The sequence below is a fragment of the Monodon monoceros genome, unplaced genomic scaffold (assembly GCF_005190385.1).
Source record: "Monodon monoceros isolate NGI ecotype Baffin Bay Population unplaced genomic scaffold, NGI_Narwhal_1 Super_Scaffold_21, whole genome shotgun sequence".
In the NCBI taxonomy this organism is placed as follows: Eukaryota; Metazoa; Chordata; class Mammalia; order Artiodactyla; family Monodontidae; genus Monodon; species Monodon monoceros.
Genome location: NW_021703778.1, coordinates 93,237,791 through 93,260,129, shown reverse-complemented (window position 1 = coordinate 93,260,129; position 22,339 = coordinate 93,237,791). Strand labels below are relative to the sequence as shown.

The 22,339-nt window shown below is 35.5% G+C and overlaps 1 protein-coding gene across 2 annotated transcripts in view; it reads left to right on the top strand.

Annotated features, from left to right (window-relative positions):
- Positions 1 to 20,479, top strand: part of SPRED1 (sprouty related EVH1 domain containing 1) — a 119,691-nt gene extending 99,212 nt beyond the window's left edge. For both annotated transcript variants that reach the window (XM_029237318.1, XM_029237317.1), the window contains 2 exons: positions 12,432 to 12,533; positions 14,634 to 20,479. In XM_029237318.1, coding sequence (XP_029093151.1) covers positions 12,432 to 12,533; positions 14,634 to 15,284 — 753 coding nt within the window. In that variant the 3' untranslated portion in view covers positions 15,285 to 20,479. The remainder of the gene's footprint in view (positions 1 to 12,431; positions 12,534 to 14,633) is intronic.
- Positions 20,480 to 22,339: the final 1,860 nt, after the last annotated feature.

The following is a 22,339-nucleotide window of genomic DNA, read 5'->3' as shown; positions in this document are numbered from 1 at the left end:
CTCCATAGTTTTACCTTTACCAGAATGTCATATAGTTGGAATCATACAGTATGTAACCTTTCACTTAGTAATATGCACGTAAGGTTTTTTCATGTCTTTTTTTTTCAATACTGAGTAATATTCCATTGTCTGGATATACCACTGTTTGTGTATCCATTGAGCCTACTGAATAGATAAACTTAGTTTCTTCCAAGTTTTAGCAATTATGAATAAGGCTGCTGTAAACATTTGTGTGCAGGTTTTTGTGTGGACATGTTTTTGATTCCCTCGGGTAAATACCAAGGAGTACAATTGCTGGATCATATGGGAAGAGTATGCTTAGTTTTATAAGAAACTGCCAAATTGTTTTCCCAAGTGGCTGTACCATTTTGCATTCCCATCAGTAATGAATGAGGTTTCCTGTTGCTCCGTGTCCTCCCCAGCACTTGGTGTTGTCAGTGTTCTGGATATTGGCCATGCTACTGGGTGTGTAGTGGTATCTCGTATTTTTAACTTGCATTTCCCTGTGGTGACTTACGGCGTGGAGCATCTTTTAATATGCTGATTTGCCATCTGTATATCTTCCTTGGGGAAGTGTCTGTTGAGGTCCTTGGAACATTTTTAAATCAGGTTGTTTATTTTCTTATTGTTGATTTTTTAATAGTTCTTTGTATATTTTATCTAAAGAAGAAACCTATTAATGAAAAATATGACACATATAAAGAAAAAAAGAGGTTTTTGTACATTATAGGTATCAGTCCTTTATCAGGTATCTTTTACAATATTGTCTCTTACTCTGTGACTTGTCTTCTCATTCTCTTGACATTTTATTTTTCAGAGTAGATGTTTTTAATTTTAATGAGGCCCAGCTTATCAATGCTTTCTTTCATGAATCTTTGATATATCTTAAAAGTCACTGCCATAACCAAAGTCATCTATTCTGTTCCATTGACGTATTTTTTTTTTTTGCTGGTACCACACCGTCTTTCTTAGTGTAGCTTTATAGAAGATCTTGAAGTCAGATAATGTCAGTCCTCTAACTTTTATTCTCCCTCAGTACTGTGTTGGGTATTCTGGGTCTTTTGCCTGTCTATGTAAACTTTAGAACCATTTTGTTAATATCCACAAAATAACTTGCTGGGATATTAATAGGGATTGCATTGAATCTATAGGCCAGCTGGGGAAAAACTGACATGTGACAGCCTTGAATCTTCCAATTTACAAACATGGATTATCTATATTTATTTCTTTAATTTCATTCATCAGAGTTTGATAGTTTTCCTCATACAAGTCTTGTACGTATTTTGTTAGATTTATGCATTAAGTATTTCATTTTGGGGGATGCTAATGTAAATGGTTTTTAATTTCAAATTCCACTTCTGGTTTGTTTGTTTGTTTTTGCCGCACCGTATAGCATGTGGAATCTTAGTTCCCTGACCAGGGATCAAACCTTTGCCCCCTGCAGTGGAAGCACAGAGTCTTAACCCCTGGACCACCAGGGAAATCCCTTGTTCATTGTTGGTTTATAGAAAAGTGATTGTCTTTTGTGTATAAGCCTTGTATCCTGCAACTTTACTATAAATCATTTATTAGATGCAGGAGTTATTTTGTTGATTTTTTCAAATTTTCTATATAGATGATCATGTCATCTGTGAACATGGACAGCTTTATTTCTTCTCAATCTGTATACTGTTTATGTCTTTTTCTTGTCTTACTGCATTAGCTAGAAATTCCAGTATGATGTTGAAAAGGAATGGTGAGAGAAGGGACATCCTTGCCTCCTTGTACCTGATCTTAGTGGGAAAACTAAAAGTTTCTCACCATTAATTATATTAGTTTCAGGGTTTCTGTAGATATTCTTTATAAGTTGAAGAAGTTCTCCACTGTTCCCAATTTACAGAGTTTTTATCATGAATGGGTATTGGATTTTGTCAAATACTTTTTCACAATATATCGATAAGATCATGTGATTTGATGTGTTACATTAATAGATATTTTAATGTTAAACCAGCCTTGCATAGTGGGGTTGAATACACTTGGTCATGATGTATAATTCTTTCTATACATTGTTGGATTCAATGAGCTAATATTTTGTTGAGGATTTTTGCATCAGTGTTTATTTGAGATGTCTGTATTTTTGTTTGTTTTCCTTTTTGGTAATGTTTTTGTCTGGTTTTAGGATTAAGATAATGCTGACCTCTTGGAATGAGTTAGGAAGTATTTTCTGTTTTCTATCTTCTGAAAGGGATTGGAGAGAATTGGTATAATTTCTTACTTAAAGTTTTGTGGTATTCACCAGTAAACCCCAGCTGGATCTGTGTGCTTTCTATTTTGGAAGGTTATTAATTACCCGTTCAACTTCTTTAATAGATACAGACCTATTCAGATTGTTTTCTTCTTCTTGTGTGAGTTTTGGCAGATTGTGCCTTTCAAGGAATAGATACATTTCATCTAGGTTATCAGATTAGTGGATGTAGAGTTGTTCATAGCATTCCTTTATTATCCTTTTAAATGTTCATGGAATCTGTAGTGATACCTCCTTTTTCGTTTCTGATAGTGATTTGTGTCCTCTTTTTTTTCTCTTAGTTCCCTGACTAGAGGCTTATCAGTTTTGCGGATCTTTTTAAAGAACCAGCTTTTGGTTTAATTAATATTCTCTGTTGATTTCCTGCTTTCAGTTTCGTTGAGTTCTACTCTAATTCTTATTATTTCTTTTCCTTGCTGTGGATTGAATCTTTTCCTAGTTTTCTAAGGTAGAAACTTATATTATTGATTTTAGATCTTCTTTCCTAATATATTTAATGCTATAAATTTCCCTCTATGCACTACTATTGCTGTATCCCACAACATTTGATAAGTTGTGTTTTCATTTCTGTTTATTTCAAAATAATTTTAAATTTCTGTTGATATTTCTTCTTTGACCCATGCGTTATTTAGAAGTGTGTTGTTTAACTTCCACTTATTTGGTGATTTTCCAGATATCCTTCTGTTACTGACTTATACGTTAATTCCTTCATAGTCTGAGAATGGACATTGTATGATTTCTACTCTTTTAAATTTGTTAAGGTTTGTTTTATGTTCAAGAATGTGGTCTATCTTGCTTAAGGTCCCATGTAAGCTTTCAAAAATGTGTATTCTGCTGTTGTTGGATGAAGTAGTCTTCAGATGTCAATTATATCCACTTGATTGAAGGTGGTGTTTAGTTCACCTGTGTCCTTACTGATTCCCTGCTTGCTGAATCTGTTCATTTCTTTATTGTTTTTTAGCATCTTTATTGGAGTATAATTGCTTTACAATGTTGTCTTAGTTTCTGCTGTATAACAAAATGAATCAGTTATATGTATACATATATCCCCATATCCCCTCCCTCTTACACCTCCCTCCCACCCTCCCTATCCCACACCTCTAGGTGGTCAGAGCCCCGAGCTGATCTCCCTGTGCTATGCAGCTGCTTCCCACTAGCTACCTGTTTTACCTTTGGTAGTGTATATATGTCAGTGCTACTCTTTTACTTCATCCCAGCTTACCCTACCCACTCCCCGGGTCCTCAAGTCCATTCTCTACGTCTGTGTCTTTATTCCTGTCCTGTCCCTATGTTCATCAGAAGCACTTTTTTTTTAGGTTCCATATATATGTGTTAGCATACGGTATTTGTTTTTCTCTTTCTGAGTTACTTCACTCTGTATGACAGACTCTAGCTCCATCCACCTCACTGCAAATAACTCAATTTCATTTCTTTTTATAGCCAAGTAATACTCCATTATATATATGTGCCACATCTTCTTTATCCATTCATCTGTCGACGGACATTTAGGTTGCTTCCATGTCCTGGCTATTGTAAATAGTGCTGCAATGAACATTGTGGTACGTGTCTCCTTTTGAATTATGATTTTCTCAGGGTATACGCCCAGTAGTGGGATTGCTGGATCATATGGTAATTCTATTTTTAGTTTTTTAAGGAACCTCCAAACTGTCCTCTAGTGGCCATATCAATTTACATTCCCACCAACAGTGTGCAAATGGTTCCCATTTCTCCACACCCTCTCCAGCATTTATTGTTTGGAGATTTTTGGATGATGGCCATTCTGACTGCTATGAGGTGATACCTCATTGTGGTTTTGATTTGCATTTCTCTAATGATTAGTGATGTTGAGCATCCTTTCATGTGTTTGTTGGCAATCTGTATATCTTCTTTGGAGAAATGTCTATTTAGGTCTTCTGCCCATTTTTGGATTGGGTTGTTTGTTTTTTTGATATTGAGCTGCATGAGCTGCTTGCATATTTTGGAGATTAATCCTTTGTCAATTGCTTCATTTGCAAATATTTTCTCCCATTCTGAGGGTTGTCTTTTCATCTTGTTTATGGTTTCCTTTGCTGTGCAAAAGCTTTTAAGTTTCATTAGGTCCCATTTGATCATTTCTGTTTTTATTTCCATTTCTCTAGGAGGTGGGTCAAAAAGGATCTTGCTGTGATTTATGTCATAGAGTGTCCTGCCTATGTTTCCCTCTAACAGTTTTATAGTGTCTGGCCTTACATTTAGGTCTTTAATCCATTTTGAGTTTATTTTTGTGTATGGTGTTAGGGAGTGTTCTAATTTCATTCTTTTACATGTAGCTGTCCTGTTTTCCCAGCACCACTTACTGAAGAGGCTGTCTTTTCTCCATTGTTTACCCTTGCCTCCTTTATCAAAGATAAGGTGACCATGTGTGCATGGATTTCTCTGGGCTTTCTATCCTGTTCCATTGATCTATATTTCTGTTTTTGAGCCAGTACCAACCATACTGTCTTGATTACTGTACCTTTGTAGTATAGTGTGAAGTCAGGGAGCCTGATTTCTCCAGCTTCATTTTTCTTTCTCAGGATTGCTTTGGCTGTTTGGGGCCTTTTGTGTTTCCATACATATTGTAAAATTTTTTGTTCTAGTTCTGTGAAAAATGCCATTGGTAGCTTGCTAGGGATTACATTTAATCTGTAGATTGCTTTGGGTAGTAGTATAGTCATTTTCACAAGGTTGATTCTTCCAATCCAAGAACATGGTATGTCTCTCCAGCTGTTTGTATCCTCTTTAATTTCTTTCATCAGTGTCTTACAGTTTCCTGCATACAGGTCTTTTGTCTCCTTAGGTAGGTTTATTCCTAGGTATTTTACTCTCTTTGTTGCAGTGGTAAATGGGATTGTTTCCTTAATTTCTTTTTCAGATTTTTCATCATTAGTGTATAGGAATGCAAGAGATTTCTGTGCATTAATTTTGTATCCTGTTACTTTACCAAATCCATTGATTATCTCTGATAGTTTTCTGGTAGCATCTTTAGGATTCTCTATGTATACTTTCATGTCATCTGCAAACAGTAACAGTTTTACTTCCTCTTTTCCAATTTTGATACCTTTTATTTCTTTTTCTTCTCTGATTGCTGTGGCTAAAACTTCCGAAACCATGTTGAATAATAGTGGTGAGAGTAGGCAACCTTGTCTTGTTCCTGATCTTAGAGGAAATGGTTTCAGTTTTTCACCATTGAGAATGATGTTGGCTGTGGGTTTGTCATATATAGCCTTTCTTATGTTGAGGTAGGTTCCCTCTATGACCACTTTCTGGAGAGTTTTTATCATAAATGGGTTTTGAATTTTGTCAAAAGCTTTTTCTGCATCTATTGAGATGATCATACTGTTTTTATCCTCAGTTTGTTAATATGGTGTATCACATTGATCGATTTGCGTATATTGAAGAATCCTTGTGTTCCTGTCATAAACCCCACTTGATCATGGTGTATGGTCCTTTTAACGTGCTGTTGGATTCTGTTTGCTAGTATTTTGTTGAGGATTTTTGCATCTATGTTCATCAGTGATATTGGCCTGCAGTTTTCTTTCTTTGTGACATCTTCGTCTGGTTTTGGTATCAGGGTGATGGTGGCCTTGTAGGATGAATTTGGGAGTGTTCCCCCCACTGCTATGTCTTGGAAGAGTGTGAGAAGGGTGGGTGTTAGCTCTTCTCTAAATGTTTAATAGAATTCACCTGTGAAGCTGTCTGGTCCTGGGCTTTTGTTTGCTGGAAGATTCTTAATCAGTTTCAGTTTCAGTGCTTGTGATTGGTCTCTTCATATTTTCTATTTCTTCCTGGCTCAGTTTCAGAAGGTTATGCTTTTCTAAGGATTTGTTCATTTCTTCCAGGTTGTCCATTTTATTGGCATATAGTTGCTTGTGGTAGTCTCTCATGATCCTTTGTATTTCTGCACTTTCAGTTGTTACTTCTCCTTTTGCATTTCTAATTCTGTTGATTTGAGTTTTCTCCCTTTTTTTCTTGATGAGTCTGGCTAATGGTTTATCAGTTTTGTTTATCTTCTCAAAGAACCAGCTTTTTTAGTTTTATTGATCTTTGCTATTGTTTCCTTTACTTTTCATTTATTTCTGATCTGATGTTTATGATTTCTTTCCTTCCGCTAACTTTCAGGGGGATTTTTGTTCTTCTTTCTCTAATTGCTTTAGGTGTAAGTTTAGGTTGTTTATTTGAGATTTTTATTGTTTCTTGAGGTAGGATTGTATTGTTACAAACGTCTGTCTTAGAACTGCTTTTGCTGCATCCGATAGGTTTTGGGCCATCTGGTTTTCATTGTCATTTGTTTCTAGGTATTTTTTGGTTTCCTCTTTGATTTCTTCAGTGATCTCTTGGTTATTTAGTAGAGTATTGTTTAGCCTCCATGTGTTTATATTTTTTACAGTTTTTTCCCTGTAATTGATATCTCATCTCATAGCATTGTGGTCGGAAAAGATACTTGTTACTATTTCAGTTTTCTTAAATTTACCGAGGCTTGATTTGTGACCCAAGATATGATCTATCCTGGAGAATGTTCCATGAGCACTTAAGTAGAAACTGTATTCTGTTGTTTTTGAATGGAATGTTCTATAAATATCAATTAAGTCTATCTGGTCTAATGTGTCTTTTAAAGCTTGTGTTTCCTTTTTTATTTTCATTTTGGATGACCTGTCCTTTGGTGAAAGTGGGGTGGGTGTTAAAAGTCCCCTACTATTATTGTTACTGTTGATTCCCCCTTTTATGGCTGTTAGCGTTTGCCTTATGTATTGACGTGCTCCTATGTTGGGTACATAAATATTCACAATTGTTATATCTTCTTCTTGGATTGATCCCTTGATCATTATGTAGTGTCCTTCTTTGTCTCTTTTAATAGTCTTTATTTTAAAGTCTGTTTTGTCTGATATGAGTATTGCTACTCCAGCTTTCTTTTGATTTCCATTTGCATGGAATACCTTTTTCCATCCCCTCACTTTCAGTCTGTATGTGTCCCTAGGTCTGAAGTGGTCTCTTGTAGACAGCATACATGTGGGTCTTGTTTTTGTATTCATTCAGCTAGTCTGTGTCTTTTGGTGGGAACATTTAATCCATTTACATTGAAGTTAATTATCAATATGTATGTTACTGTTACCGTTTTCTTAATTGTTTTGGGTTTGTTTTTGTAGGTCTTTTCCTTCTCTTGTGTTTCCTGCCTAGAGAAGTTCCTTTAGCATTTGTTGTAAAGCTGGTTTGGTGGTGCTGAATTCTCTCAGCTTTTGCTTGTCTGTAAAGGTTTTAATTTCTCTGTTGAACCTGAATGAGATCCTTGCTGTGTAGAGTAATCTTTGTTGTAGGTTTTTCCCTTTCATCGCTTTAATATGTCCTACCACTCCCTTCTGGCTTGGAGAGTTTCTCCTGAAAGATCAGCTGTTAATCTTGGAGATTCCCTTGTATGTTATTTGTTGCTTTTCCCTTGCTGCTTTTAATATTTTTTCTTTGAATTTATTTTTTGATAGTTTGATTAATATGTGTCTTTTCATGTTTCTCCTTGGCTTTATCCTGTACGGGACTCTCTGCACTTCCTGTACTTGATTGACTCTTTCCTTTCCCATGTTGGGAAGTTTTCAACTATAATGTCTTCAAATATTTTCTCAGACCCTTTCTTTTTCTCTTCTTCTGAGACCCCTATAATCAAATATTGGTTTATTTACTGTTGTCCCAGAGGTCTCTGAGACTGTCCTCAATTCTTTTCATTCTTTTTTCTTTATTCTGCTCTGCGATAGTTATTTCCACTATTTTGTCTTCCAGGTCGCTTATCCGTTCTTCTGCCTCAGTTATTCTGGTATTGATTCCTTCTAGAGTATTTTTAATTTTACTTATTGTGTTGTTCATCATTCTTTGTTTGCTTTTTAGTTCTAGGTCCTTGTTAAACATTTCTTGTATTTTCTCTATTCTATTTCCAAGATTTTGAATCATCTTTACTATCATTACTCTGAATTCTTTTTCAGGTAGACTGCCTATTTCCTCTTCAGTTGTTTGGTCTGGTGGGTTTTTACCTTGCTCCTTCATCTGTTGCATATTTCTCTGTTTTCTCATTTTTTTTAATTTATTGTGTTTGGGGTCTCCTTTTCGCAGGCTGCAGGTTCATATTTCCTGTCATTTTTTGCTGTATGCCCCAGTGGGTGAGGTTGGTTCAGTGGCTTGTGTAGGCTTCCTGGTGGAGGGGACTGGTGCCTGTGTTCTGGTGGGTGGAGCTGTTTCTTGTCCTTTTGGTGAGCAGGGCTGCAGCTCGTTGTGTGTTTTGGAGTGTCCATGAACTTAGTATGACTTTAAGCAGCCTCTCTGCTCATGGGTGGGGTTGTGTTCCTGTCTTGCTAGTTGTTTGGCATGGGGCATCCAGCACTGGAGCTTGCTGGCCATTGGGTGGAGCTGGGTCTTAGTATTGAGATGAAGATCTCTGAGAGAGCTCTTGCTGATTGATACTATGTGGGGCCGGGAGGTTTCTGGTTGTCCAGTGTCCTGGACTCAGTACTCCCACACCATGGAGGCTCAGGCCCAACACCCAGCCAGAGTACCAAGACCCTCCCAGCCACATAACTCAGGAAAAAAAGGAAGAAAGAAAAACAACAACAACCAAAAAAATGAACAGACAGAACCCTAGGACACATGGTAAAAGCAAACCCCTGGTGAAATTTCAGACCCACAGAAAATTGGGTCTGCTTCATGCGGAAGATCCAGTAGTGAGCCAGAAGAAGCCAAGAAGGATGGATTCCAGGTATGATGCAGAGATTGTAAAGTTACTTTTGGTTCTCAAGACATCAGTCTGTTCATTTCTGATAGAGAGGGATGTTGAAATCTCCAGCTATGATAATGGGTGTATCCGTTTCCTTCAGGTTCTATCAGTTTTTGCCTCACATAATTTGATGCTGTGTTGTTAAACACATACACAATGAGGATTGTTATGTCTTCTTGAGGAATTAACCCCTTTATCATTATATAATGCCTTCTTTATCACTGATAACTTTCCTTGTTTTGAAGTCTGCTCTGTCTGAAATTAATATAGGAACTCCTGCTTTCTTTTGGTTAGTATTAGCGTGGTGTATTTTTCTCCAGCCATTTACTTTTACTCTAACAACACTAAACCACTTTACAGTGAGTGGGAGTACTTTATAATAACCATAATCCTAATTCCTCCTTCCATCATTGCATCATTGCTGTCAGTCATCTTATTTTATATACATATATATGCATATGTATGTAAATATGTGCATAATCATACATGATCAAGTACACTGTTGCTGTTTGTTTTTGGCCACGCTGCTTGGCATGCAGGACCTTAGTTCCCTGACCATGGCTCACAGGCCCAGCCGCTCCGTGGCATGTGGGATCCTCCCGGACCGGGGCACCAACCCGTGTCCCCTGCAGCGGCAGGCAGACTCTCAACCACTGGACCTCCAGGAAGGTCCCCCACTGTTGCTATTTTTTTGAACAAACTTCTGTTAGCTCAGTTAAGAATGAGAAAATTAAAAGTTTTGTTTTATTTTCACTTATTTCTTCTTAACCGCTCTTGCATTCTCATGTAGATCCAAGTTTCTGACCTATATTATTTTCCTTCTCTCTAAAGAACCTCTGTTAACATTTCTTATAAGGCAGGTCTACCAGCAACAAATTTCCTCCATTTTTTTTTTGCTTAAGAAAGTCTTTTTGTTTCTTTCACATTTTTTTAATGTTTATTTTTAGATTTAATTTTTCTTTTACGTGATAGCTTGTCTCTCTTAATCCCCTACCCCCATGTTGCCCCTCCCCTCTTCCCTCTACCCACTGATAACCACTAATTTGTTCTCTGTATCTGAGAGTCTGTTTCTTTTTTGTTATATTCAGTAGTTTGTTGTATTTTTTAGATTTCACATGCAAGTGGTATCATAGAGTATTTTTCTTTCTCTGTCTGACTTCACTTAGTGAAATACCCTCCAAGTCCATCTGTGTTGTTGGAAATGTGAAAATTTCATTCTTTTTTATGGATGAGTAATATTCCATTGTGTATGTGTGTGTGTGTGTGTGTGTGTGTGTGTGTTTATACACCCCACGTCTTATCCATTCATCTGTTGATGAACACTTAGGTTGCTTCCATATCTTGGCAATTGTAAATAATGCTGCTATAAACATTGGGGTGCATGTATCTTTTCAAATTAGTGTTCATGTTTCTTTCAGATATATACCCAGAAGTGGAATTGCTGGGTCATATGGTAGTTCTATTTTTAGTATTTTGAGAAACCTCCATACTCTTTTCCACAGTGGTTGCACCAATACATTCCCACCAGTCTCCTTCACTTCTGAAGGATAATTTTTGCAGGGTACATAATTCTAGGTTGGCAGACTTTTTCTCTTACCACTTTAACTATTTCACTTCACTTTTCTTGCTTGCATGGTTTCTGCAAAGAAGTCAGATGTAATTACTCTTTATAAGTAAAATATTTTTTCCTCTGGCATCTTTCAGGATTTTTTTCTTTATCTTTGATTTTTTATAGTTTGAAAATGATATGCTTAGGTGCTTTTTTTTTTTTTTCTTTTTCCTTCCCTCCATTTTCCTGCTTACTCTTTGTTCTCTGAGCTTCTTGGATATGTGATTGGACATCTGACATTAATTTGGGTAAATTCTCAGTCATTATTATTTCATATATTTCTTTTGTTCCTTTTGCTCTTTCTTCATCTGTTCTTTCTGTTTCGTGTATGTTACACCTTTAGTAGTTGTCCCACAGTTCTTGAATAGTCTTTTTTTTTTTTTTTCAGTCTTTGTTATCTTTCCTTTCAATTTTGGAGATTTCTGTTGCTTAATCCTCAAGCTCAGCGGTTTTTTTCCTCAGCCGTGTCCAGTCTACTAAGCTCATCACAGGTATTCTTAGTACTTTTGATCTCTAGATTTTTTTGCAGGGGGTGGTATTCTTTATTAGGATTTCTATTTCTCTGCTTGCATTGCTCTTTTGTTCTTGTATGCTATCTACTTTAAACATTGGAGTCTTAGCATATTAATCATAGTTGTTTTAAATTCCTAGTCTGCTGATTCCAATATCCCTGCCATATCTGGTTCTGATGCTTGTTCTGTCATTTCAAAATGTATTTTTGTCTTTTGGTATTTTTTTTCTCGTTTCTCTTGATTGCTAGACATGATGTGCTGGGTAAAAGGAACTGCTGTAAATAAGCCTTTAGTGATGTAGTGGTAAAGTGTATAGGAAGAGGAAGTATTCTATGGTTGTGACTAGGTCTCAGTCTTTTAGTCTGAGCCTTTCCCTCAGGATTGTGAATATCACAATTATTTATCCGTTTTTTTCTCTCCCTTTAGGTGTGTCAGATGGTTAGAGTTGACTAGTGTTGGGTATGTCCCCTCCTCCAGATCAAATAGACTGATAATACCACAGTAGGTCAGACCCTCCTTAACTAGTTTCTCCTGAGGACAGGCCTTGTTAAGAACAGAGTGTTCTGGCACATTTCGTAATGGTTCCTTCTCCATTCCCCTGCTGGAAGCATGTACGGATTTTTCTGATACTTATTGTGGGAACCTGGTTGATCTCCTAGAGGTAAACTCACAAGAGTTTGGGGGCATCACAATGACTGTCCCCACCCCCAACCAGGAGTTTTTTTGACTGTCAGAGTTGTCCATCCTGAGCCTCCAGCAATTTGTCAATTACAGTTGAGTTTTTTTTTTTCCCCCCCACCCTGGCACTGGTTTCCATGGTGATTTTCATTCATGAGTCTCTGCTCTGGTAAGCAGTGACTCCCTTTTTTTTTGCTCTCTCTCTGCAGTCTTAGGGGTGGGGTTTGCCCTGTGTCCTCCTCTCTCATAGATCTAAGAGGAGTTGTGGATATTTTTTGTTGTTGTTCAGCTTTTTTACTTGTTGTTACAACAGAATGGCAGCTTCCAAGCTCCTTATATGCCAAAACAGAAACCAGAAGTCTGTATTACTTTTTAAATTAAATTTTAAATGTATAAGGAAAGACCTAAGTTTAAATAATAAATAGGATGACTCAAGTGATGCTTTTTGTTAAAACCATTTTGAAAACCCTTACTGCTAATAGATTATGAAGTTTTGGAATACACATTATATATAGTTTTATTAAAAATAAGGAATGCATTCTTTTGTCACTTAAGTAGAAATTGTTTGTATTTTAGATAATGTTCAGTCATCCAGGCCTAGACATTCAGGGCAGAAGTATAGAATATGTACAGCGGCAAATACCCAAGGAATGTGGAAGCCTAAAGTCCCAAAATAAGGTAAGTAATCTTAGTTTTATCTTCTGATTTGGAATGTAACTAATTAACATGTAAGTGAAATTTTCCAGTCTTTCTAATTCTCCATATAGTTGAGTTGTACTAGAATTGTTTTTTAGTGTATAAATTTTCTATTTGTTTATATATACTTCTAAACCCCATTACTTAAATTCCCTCCAAATTTCTGGTTTGAGTCTGGGGGATTGTCAGTATACTTATCACCAATAGGAATCGTATGTTATAATATAATGGTCTGCATCCATCACTCCACCTTTAGTCCAGACGTGGAATTTTTTTAGCCACAATTCCAAATATATGGGGAATAGAAGTCTGCCCCAACGTGGATTCATGTGCTTACTTATAAAGTAGTCACTGTGTCCAGGGACTGGCACTAGAAGATATAAATGTGACTACTAGAAGCCCACTTATATGGGTGAAGGGAAGAGTCATTTTGATTTATGCCTGAAAAATTTACTTTTCTCCCTGGCCTCAAGGAAACAGGCTACCCAGAAGGATGAGAGAGTGTGATGTGTTTTAAGTCATTTTCAGAGACTTGTATAGCCAACCTATGAACACGTATGTCTTTGTATTAGTTTGCCAGGGCTGTCATAACAAAATACCACAGACAGAGAGGCTTAAACAACAAAAATTTATTTGCTCACAGTTCTGGAAACTGGAAGTCCCAGTTCAAGGTGTTGATGCATTTGGTTTCTTCTGTGGCCTTTCTCCTTGGCTTGCCAATGGTCACCTTCTGGCTGTGTTTTTTTTCCTCTGTGCACCCACATCTCTGGTCTCTCTCTCTCTCTCTTTCTGTCCAATCAAATTGGATTAAGGCCTACCCCAAGGGCCTTATATTTTAATCACCTTTTTAAAAGGCCCTATTAACAAATGCAGTCATATTCTGACATACTGGGATTGGGGCATCAACATATGGATTTGGGGGGACACAATTCAGCCTATAACGTTCCACACTCTGGTCCCTCTTCTCACATGCAAAATACATTCACCCCATCACAACACCCCAAAAAACTTAACCCTTCCTAACATCACCTCTAGGTCCCAAATCTCATCTAAATACCATCTAACTCAAGTGTAAGTGAACTCAAAGTTTGGTTCATCCTGAGGCAGAATTCCTCTGGGCTCATGAGGGAGGTGGCCCCATCCCCTTGGCCATCAGTGATAGCATCTTCCTGAGAATTTTCTTGCTCTTCAACTTCTGGTTCATTTTTGTTTTAAAAATTACTATTTCAATTAATCACTTCCTTCTCATATTGTAGTATAAGCAGCAAGGAGGAACTAGGCTGCACCCTCATCACTTTGCTTGTAAATTTATGTTAAATATCCAAGTCCATCACTCACAAATTCTACCTTCCACAAGAGACTAGAATACAATTCACCCGCATTCTTTGCCACTTTATAACAAGGATCAACTTTGCTCTGGTGTCAACAGTATGTTCCTCATTTCCATCCAAGCCCTCACCAGAAGCACCTTTAATGTTCTTATTTCTACCAAGTCTCTTCAAAGCTACCTAGCCTTTTTATAACATGCACCTCAAAACTCTTTCAGCCCCTACCCATTACCCAGTTCCAAAGGCACTGTCACATTTTTAGATGTTTGTTAGCACAACATCCTACACCTTGGTACTAAAATCTGTATGAGTCAGGGTTCTCCAGAGAAACAGAACCAACAAGAGAGATATATATATAAAGAGAAAGAGACTTATTTTAAGGAATTGGCTCATGTGATGGTAGAGGTACATATTCAAAATCTGCAGGGTAAGCTGTCAGGCTTGAGACCCAGGGAAGAGCTGTAGTCTGTATCCAAAGGCAGACTGCTGGTAGAATTCTTTCTTGTTCCAGCAAGGTCAGTCTTTGTACTAATAAAGCCTTCAACTGATTGGATGAAAGCCACCTACATCATGGAGGATGATCTACTACACTTATGGTCTACCCATTGAAATGTTTATCTCGTCCAAGAAACATCTTCACTTAAACATGTAAAATAATGTTAGCCAAATATTTGGGCACTGTGGCCCAGCCAAGTTGGCACATAAAATTAACCTTCACAGTCATTATTGCAATTTTCATCTCTTTCCTTTTTAGGTCCCTTTGAAATCAATCCGACATGTCAGCTTTCAAGATGAGGATGAGATTGTCAGAATAAACCCTCGCGATATCTTAATACGTCGCTATGCAGACTACAGACATCCTGACATGTGGAAAAGTGACTTGGAGAGAGATGATACTGACTCCAGTATTCAGTTTTCTAAACCAGACAGTAAAAAATCAGACTATCTGTACTCTTGTGGGGATGAGACTAAGTTAAGTTCACTCAAAGACTCTGTGGTATTTAAGACACAGCCTTCCTCATTAAAATTTAAGAAGTCAAAACGAAGAAAAGAAGATGGTGAACGTTCTCGCTGCGTATACTGCCAAGAAAGGTTTAATCATGAAGAAAATGGCAGGGGAAAATGTCAGGATGCTCCAGACCCTATTAAAAGATGCATATATCAAGTTAGTTGCATGCTCTGTGCAGAGAGCATGTTGTATCATTGTATGTCAGACTCAGAGGGAGATTTTTCTGATCCCTGTTCATGTGACACTAGCGATGACAAGTTCTGCTTACGATGGTTAGCCCTAGTAGCTTTGTCTTTCATTGTACCATGTATGTGCTGCTACGTCCCTTTGAGAATGTGCCATCGTTGTGGTGAGGCGTGTGGGTGCTGTGGTGGGAAACATAAAGCTGCTGGATGAAAGCATCCAGTGCCAAAATGAGCTTAAAATCTTTGTGTCCAGGAATTAGCTAACTTGGATTTGTGGAAGCTTTTGGCAAGCATTATGAAATCTTGCCTGGTATCATTGGGGCCACACGTGGAGGAAGCAGAACTCATCAGTTCTTGGCATTTCACAAATGCTAGCCATGCCTAACTTTTTCCCTGGAGTGCATGGCATGTTTTGTTGCAGGTTCTAAAGAATATTTGCAAAAGGAAACCGTTTCTGGTTATTGGCTATATAAAGTGAGCATAAATATGATCCAACTAAAAGGGGTTAATTTTTTGGCATTTTTGTATATTTATGCATTAGGTGATGGGACTTTTAAAGGTTTGAATTCATTAAGATATAAACTTAAAGTGCACTAGGGGACAGTTGATTTCAATCTAAAAAAAGTTAACACTTGGGAACTGTAAGAAGTAAAACAAGTGCAACTAAATCATTTATTAGTTGTTTTTTGAAAGCAGTTTTATGTATAAATAACAAATGTTTATATTTAACTAAATATAAGGTACGAGTTATTACATATTAAACTTTTCCTCCCCTTCCTAGTTCTGAAGTAGATGTACATAATATATCTACTGTCACATTCCATTATATTTTGAATATTTTACTTATCTAGTTAATAACATTTTGGTTCCATGTGAATGATTTGATATTTTCATTGTCATTTCCCCTTGGCTACAGTTTATATTGAGTTATATCTGTACATTCTGGTAATCTAAAATCCTTAAAAAATATTCTAATAGCCTTGAGTGACCAACTTTTTTTTAAAGCACAGATGTAATTGTCTAATGTTATGATGGGAACATAACACTTATTTTTATATAAAAAGAGACTGAGTAAACATTATAGAAAAAAGTAAGGATTTGGGTTGTTGTTTTGTTTTTTGTGGTATTCAACCAGCAAGTTGTTTTCTTTCAGAGTTTCCTCCTTCAAAAAATTATATTGCATTTACAAATGTTTTACAAGGTGAAAAGTGTAACTGGATAGTTAGAGTAAGTAAAACAGTTTCCTCCTGAGATTTCCACTTATCATTCTGCTAAACCAGAATATGTTCAGCTGTGTTACTAACTTTTTAGCTTAATTCTCAGTGCTTATTATCACATAACAATGATAACTTTTCTCAGTTGCATTTTATTTTATTTAAACTGGCCAGAAGCAAAATTATTTTATGTAAAGGATGTGCTAAACTATCCCAAGAAAGTATTTAATCCAGTATTGTGAATGAAATATCTTGTACGTATAAATTTATTTCTTTTGCAGAGCATTGTCTTACTGGATGTTTTATTTACAAAGTAGTAGGATAAATGTTCTAGCAAATTGTTTGAAGTACTTTGGGGTCAAATTGTCTTTTTTTTTTTTTTTTTAAGTGTTACATTAAAACTCTAACCAAGTAAGGGGTTCCTTAAGAACATTCCCTTAAAGGGAAAAGTTGAGAAGTGTGCCTTTTTTTAATGGCTTGAAGTTTCAGAAGTGATAAAAATTAAAATCACACTACTGTTAGAAGCTCATTTTCTATGCAGGTTTTTAAATGTCATTTATGTAATCATTCTTTTTACATATCACACTTAAGCTTGTGTTAGCTTTCTTCTTTTGCCCCAGATCAAACTGAACAATGTATATAACACTATCTGTCTGTAAAATACTTTTTTTAAGAAAGCATTTATATTTATATGACAGCTTGAACTGACAACATTGTGTATATAGATCATCTTAAAGTATTATTTCACATTGAAAAGAAGAAAAATATATTGATAACTATAGATGTTATGAAGAAGAGGTTATTTCTAGTTTTGTACTAAAAATTAATTGGATGAACTAAGTCCAAAACATGATACCGTAGCAGCAGTTTTAAGTCTTATTTTTACTGTTTATATATTTGGAAGCTGCTACACCAGATGATCTTCATCCCTGAAGTTTTCAGCTAAACTTGGTTTCCTAGAATAGACTGTTAACTTTCAAAATTACTTTTTATTGGTAAAATGGAAATACTGGTTTTCCTTGTGAATAATTTTCGTATTTGTAAGTGCTGAGTTTATAATTCAGGTTTGATCAGGTGCGAACAACTGAAGAAAATAACTTGCTGGCTATATAGGAAAATGCTGTGGAAATGAACTGTGTATATACTTCTGGGAAGAACAAATTTAATCATTTCTTCTGTTGAGCACTAATCAGTATAGTGCAACTCCTGGTCCTGTACTGTATTTTATATGCAACATATATGCTTTAATATTTTAATGTTTGTGCATTAATATTTTCAATTTGTTTAACCACTTTGCTGCTAAGATTTTTCCGTCCCATCCCCATTTTTCCTTTACAGTTTTAAACAAGTTTCTTCATTAAAAACTATGGTCATGAAATGGTTTTTATTTTACCTTGGATCTTTATAGTTTAACACACCCTGGTTCCAAATCAGTCTGGAAGACTAACTGATAATATAATGTTACCTGAATCCCTATGTGGAAATTTTCTCTTGAGTAAATTAGAATTCTTATGTGAATTCTTAGGTTAAATTTCTCATTCTTAAACGTGTATAGGTATATTCAGGAACATTTTCTTGTTCTGCATACAGATTTGGCACTGCCAATTGGCTTGTCCTCTAAAACCTTTCTCTTTGGTTTTAATCTGGTAGTAGAAGCAAATGGCTAAACAAAACTGCTTAACTAATAGTAAATATTGAAAATGAAATCATCTAGATGGCATGACAAGAAAGACTTTTCGTCTGATGGCTTGTTCAGAATTGATAATCCTTAAATGATTTGTCCCCTGAGTTGACAGGGGAATCATTTGATTTCAGAAGAAATATGAGGTATGTAACTTCAGCACCACCTACTGGATGATTTATAGACCATACGTGAGGTGGCAATTGGGATCTGACAGGGTTCATCATTACTACCAGTAAAGGGCTATTTAAGTGGTGGCCACCTCCAAATGGAGAAAGCAGGAATAAGAAATATCTCGAACTGTAAAACCAATCTTTTCCCTAATGTGTCTTGTAGAAAGATTTTAAGCACTTTTTTCTTACATATCCTGTTTTAAAATATTTATCAATATTTGGAACTGGCAATCAAACTTAATGTGCCGAAGCATTTATAGAACCAATTCTTTCAACTTGCAAAAGCCATTACCAAAATGGTATTCTTACTTTTCCTCCCATTACCAGTCAGGGAGAATTTTTTAGAAAAAATAAATATCACTGTATTTCATCATGACAACTTCAGAGAGTGTGTGTGTCTCTGGGATAATGTTGGGCAGGGGTTAAAATTTAAAGGGGGAAACTTAAAACTACCTATTTTCATTGGTTATTCAGCAGTGCCTAAAATGAACTTTTGAAGTAATACAAATGCACTTTCAATTCATGTGTATAGTGCCATCTGATATCTTGGGTAAGTCTTGTCTTTTCTTTTTCTCTCCCCAGCCCCCCCTTAAAGGAACACTACAGAGATGTTTCTTAATACCTGTATGTCTCAGAAATACAGGAAATACGTACTTTCCTACAGATTTAAAGAATCTTAAGGATGTTTGTTTTGTTGAAATTTACTTTAGGTTTTGTGATACACTTTGGAATATGTGTTTAAGATTGGGTTTTTTATTTTAGCCTAAAGATATATTAAACAAGTGTAACATTTTTCTACATGAAACTTTGAAAACTTTAGTTACCTGGAAAACATAGATTCTTAACTAAATATTCTTATTCTTAATTTGATTTCCAAGATCACATTTCTAAGTATAAGGCGAAGCACTAGAAACTTGCATCATTGTTACACTTAAAAAAAAAAAAAATTGGTCTGTACTCCACAATAATAGCACCATAAGGTGTTTTGCAGTAAGTCAAAACAAAGAAATCACAACCTGAGATAATTTATATAAACCAAAAAATAAGGTGGGGGAGGCTTTAAGTTATTAAGGTACTGTTTGCCTAGCAGCCAGGTGGTTATAAAACTTTGATATGCTTTGAAACACTGATGTCAGCCATTGTTCCTGAAAGCTCCTTAAATTGCATAAGTTGCTAGTTTTGAAATTTTTCAAGAATAATCTAGTTGAAAAGCCTTTGTATTAAAGATACACGTAGAGATTTTTGTGAACATTGCCAGTATGTAGTATCATTTGCTTTCTATTTTTGACCTCAAAAGTGCCTCACTTGTATATTATTTCCATTAAAAGCTTGACTGCATTCTTTCCAATAAGCAATGAAAAATTGTTTAACTCATGTCATAATGTATCTCCTTAGATATAGTTGACTAGCTTGATAGTTTTGGATATATAATGTAAATACGCATATATAAGTTTGTAACTGTTTTTGTTACATCATACCCATGTAATTGGACATATCAGATGATATCATAAGAATTTGTTTTAATTACCTGATTAAACCTATCATGAAATATAAAAGGACTTTTTCTTACTCTTCTAGAGATAGCAAACTGTCACATAAGAGATAATAATTACTAAAGGAGAAAGCAGTAGTAGAAATGGAAGCTTTTGATCATAATTTTTTAAGGTGTATTTTTAACCAAAAGGTCATGTATAGTTCATTTTAATGACTTATTTATTCACTCTTGATTGTATCCAGATTTTTTTTTATAGTTTGTTACCTGATACATTATTTGGTTTGGGAACATGTTACAACAAAGTCTGGATTAACTGCCTTAAATGATGTGTGGGAAATTTTTAACCCACTACTCTTACTCTTTTTTTTTTTTTTTTTGTATCATAGTTTCAGAGTTTCACTTAACTTGTAATATAAGCAAAATTAATCTAAATGAAAAATTATTAGGACAGTACTCAAAAATCATAATGTATTTTAACACCAGAATAACTTTTGAATTACTTATATTACAGTTGTATTTATTTGAAAGATCAAGAATTAACTGTTTATACCTTTACCATGAATTATGAAATGTTAGTCTTATGTGTTTATTTACAGGTTTTCAGAAATTTACTTTATGTTCTTCACATCAAGTTAATACCCACAAGTAAGTAGAATAGTTTTTACACAAGAGAAATTGAAACTAGGGTTTCTGCTTGGCTGTCAATATAGTGTCATGCACACAGTAGTCCTTAAAAAACATCAGCATTAATAATATGGAAGTTGGAGTCAACTTTAAAACCAACTACTCTAAGATTTGCAGTTTTAGAGGTATCCTTAAAATAATGGCTAAAAAAATGTATAATAAAAGTCTAACAAAATCATAGTTGAAATGGTGTTTTCTTTTGTCTAGCAGTCTTTATTTTATGTTTTTAAATGATCACTTACAGTCCTCAAATAACCATATAATGTAAGTATTATCCTCATTTTACTTAAAGAAGAGGTTTAGGTTTCAAGAGGTTAAAAACTATCCCCAAGATCACATTAGAGGTATCGGGATTGAACCAAATTGTCTTACTCCAAAGCCCATGCTTTTAGTCACAATGCAGTTTTGTGTTTCGTTATAAGAGTCACAGATGTACTTCATAGAATAATCATATTGTTCTGTTAAAATGAAATTTTATTTAAGTTGAACAGTATGATTATTCTGTGAAGTACAAAGCCTTTAAAGACAGAGCCTGTCTTTAAACCAGAGTTGCATTTAGTATCAGGGCTGCTACTTACACACGTGTCAGATTGATGAGTTTACTGTCCCCACTTCCCTCAAACTTAATTTTAACTTAGAAATAATACAATAACCAAGAGTCTGTGTACAGTTTGGAAAGAAGTAGGACAGGAAGAATTCCAGAATTTCTAATACTGAAATAAGATTCTTTCTGGATGATGAAACTGAGACCTGTTTAGCTTTCATTTCCATTACTGATTAATTTTGCATTGTCAAATTGTAAGATACTTTCTTTTAAAAATGTGATACAGGAGATCTTATGGATATTACTTGTCAAACATAAACCCCTTTTGTGCTCTCAATTTTTTTTTCTCCCCTGTTATAGGAATAATGTCTCCAACTTCTCCAAATCTATGAAGAGAAGAATTCATGGAGAAGAAATTTCAATAGTGTATTATAATTCATTTTTAAATTCTTATATTCTTACCAAGGATGACCAGCAAGCTTAAATGTGTGTCTCTCATCAGTAGAGGAATCCACAGTGTTTCACTCTCTCTTAAAATTTAAGAGGAAACAAGGTTGTATGAATGTATAAGCTCCCAGCTAGTTAATGGTTCTTGTTAAATTATCGAAGTAAAATATACAGAAAGCATGAAACCCCAAAGTTCTAAGAAAGAAATAGGGATCCAAACCAAATTATTTAAGATTACTGAAAAAATTGAGTTCACTGACATTTTAGGACTGGAAGGCCCCTTAGAGATCAGTATAACACCCTTATTTTACAGATGTAGAAACAGGTCCAAAGAGGTTAAGATATTAGTGTTAAGGTCATTAACTTATATAGAAACACAGCCTGTACTTTAAACCCATACATCCAACTTCCTACAGTGCATCTCTTGCATGCATTTCAAATTCAGTAAGTCCAAAACTTATTTCCCCCATTCCTTAAACCTTTTTTCTCTTCTCTGCCTTGTTAGATGGTGATACCACTGTACATCCAGTAGTCTAAGCCAGCAACCTGGTTATTATCTTAGTTTCTCATTTTCCCTTAGGTCATCTCACACTACTGATGTTGAGGCTTAGGCATTGAATCACTTGAACATATTTTTAACAAAAGATGGTAAATATGACTGGAAGGTGAAAGTACTCTAGACTGCAACAAAATGGTGATAAATGGAGATGTTCAGGTTGAGATATCCGCAGATTTAGACAAAAGAAGTGGTTTGTGTGGGATTGAGGAATCGAATGGTGGTGACTTGAAAGAATACTTCAGCACCTAGAACCAACGAGGGAGTTAAGAGCAACTTGAACTATCGAGTGCAAACACAGAGAAATGATAAATTTTAAACTATATTCCCCTTTCCTTACACCCATTCCCTTTTTTTCAGTAATATAAGCTTGTTGTCTATTGTTTCTTGTGATGGTTGTTTTCTGAGAGTTTGGGCGAAAGAAAAGTCTGTTACTGGACACCTTTGGAATCCATAATCAGGTGAGCCCATA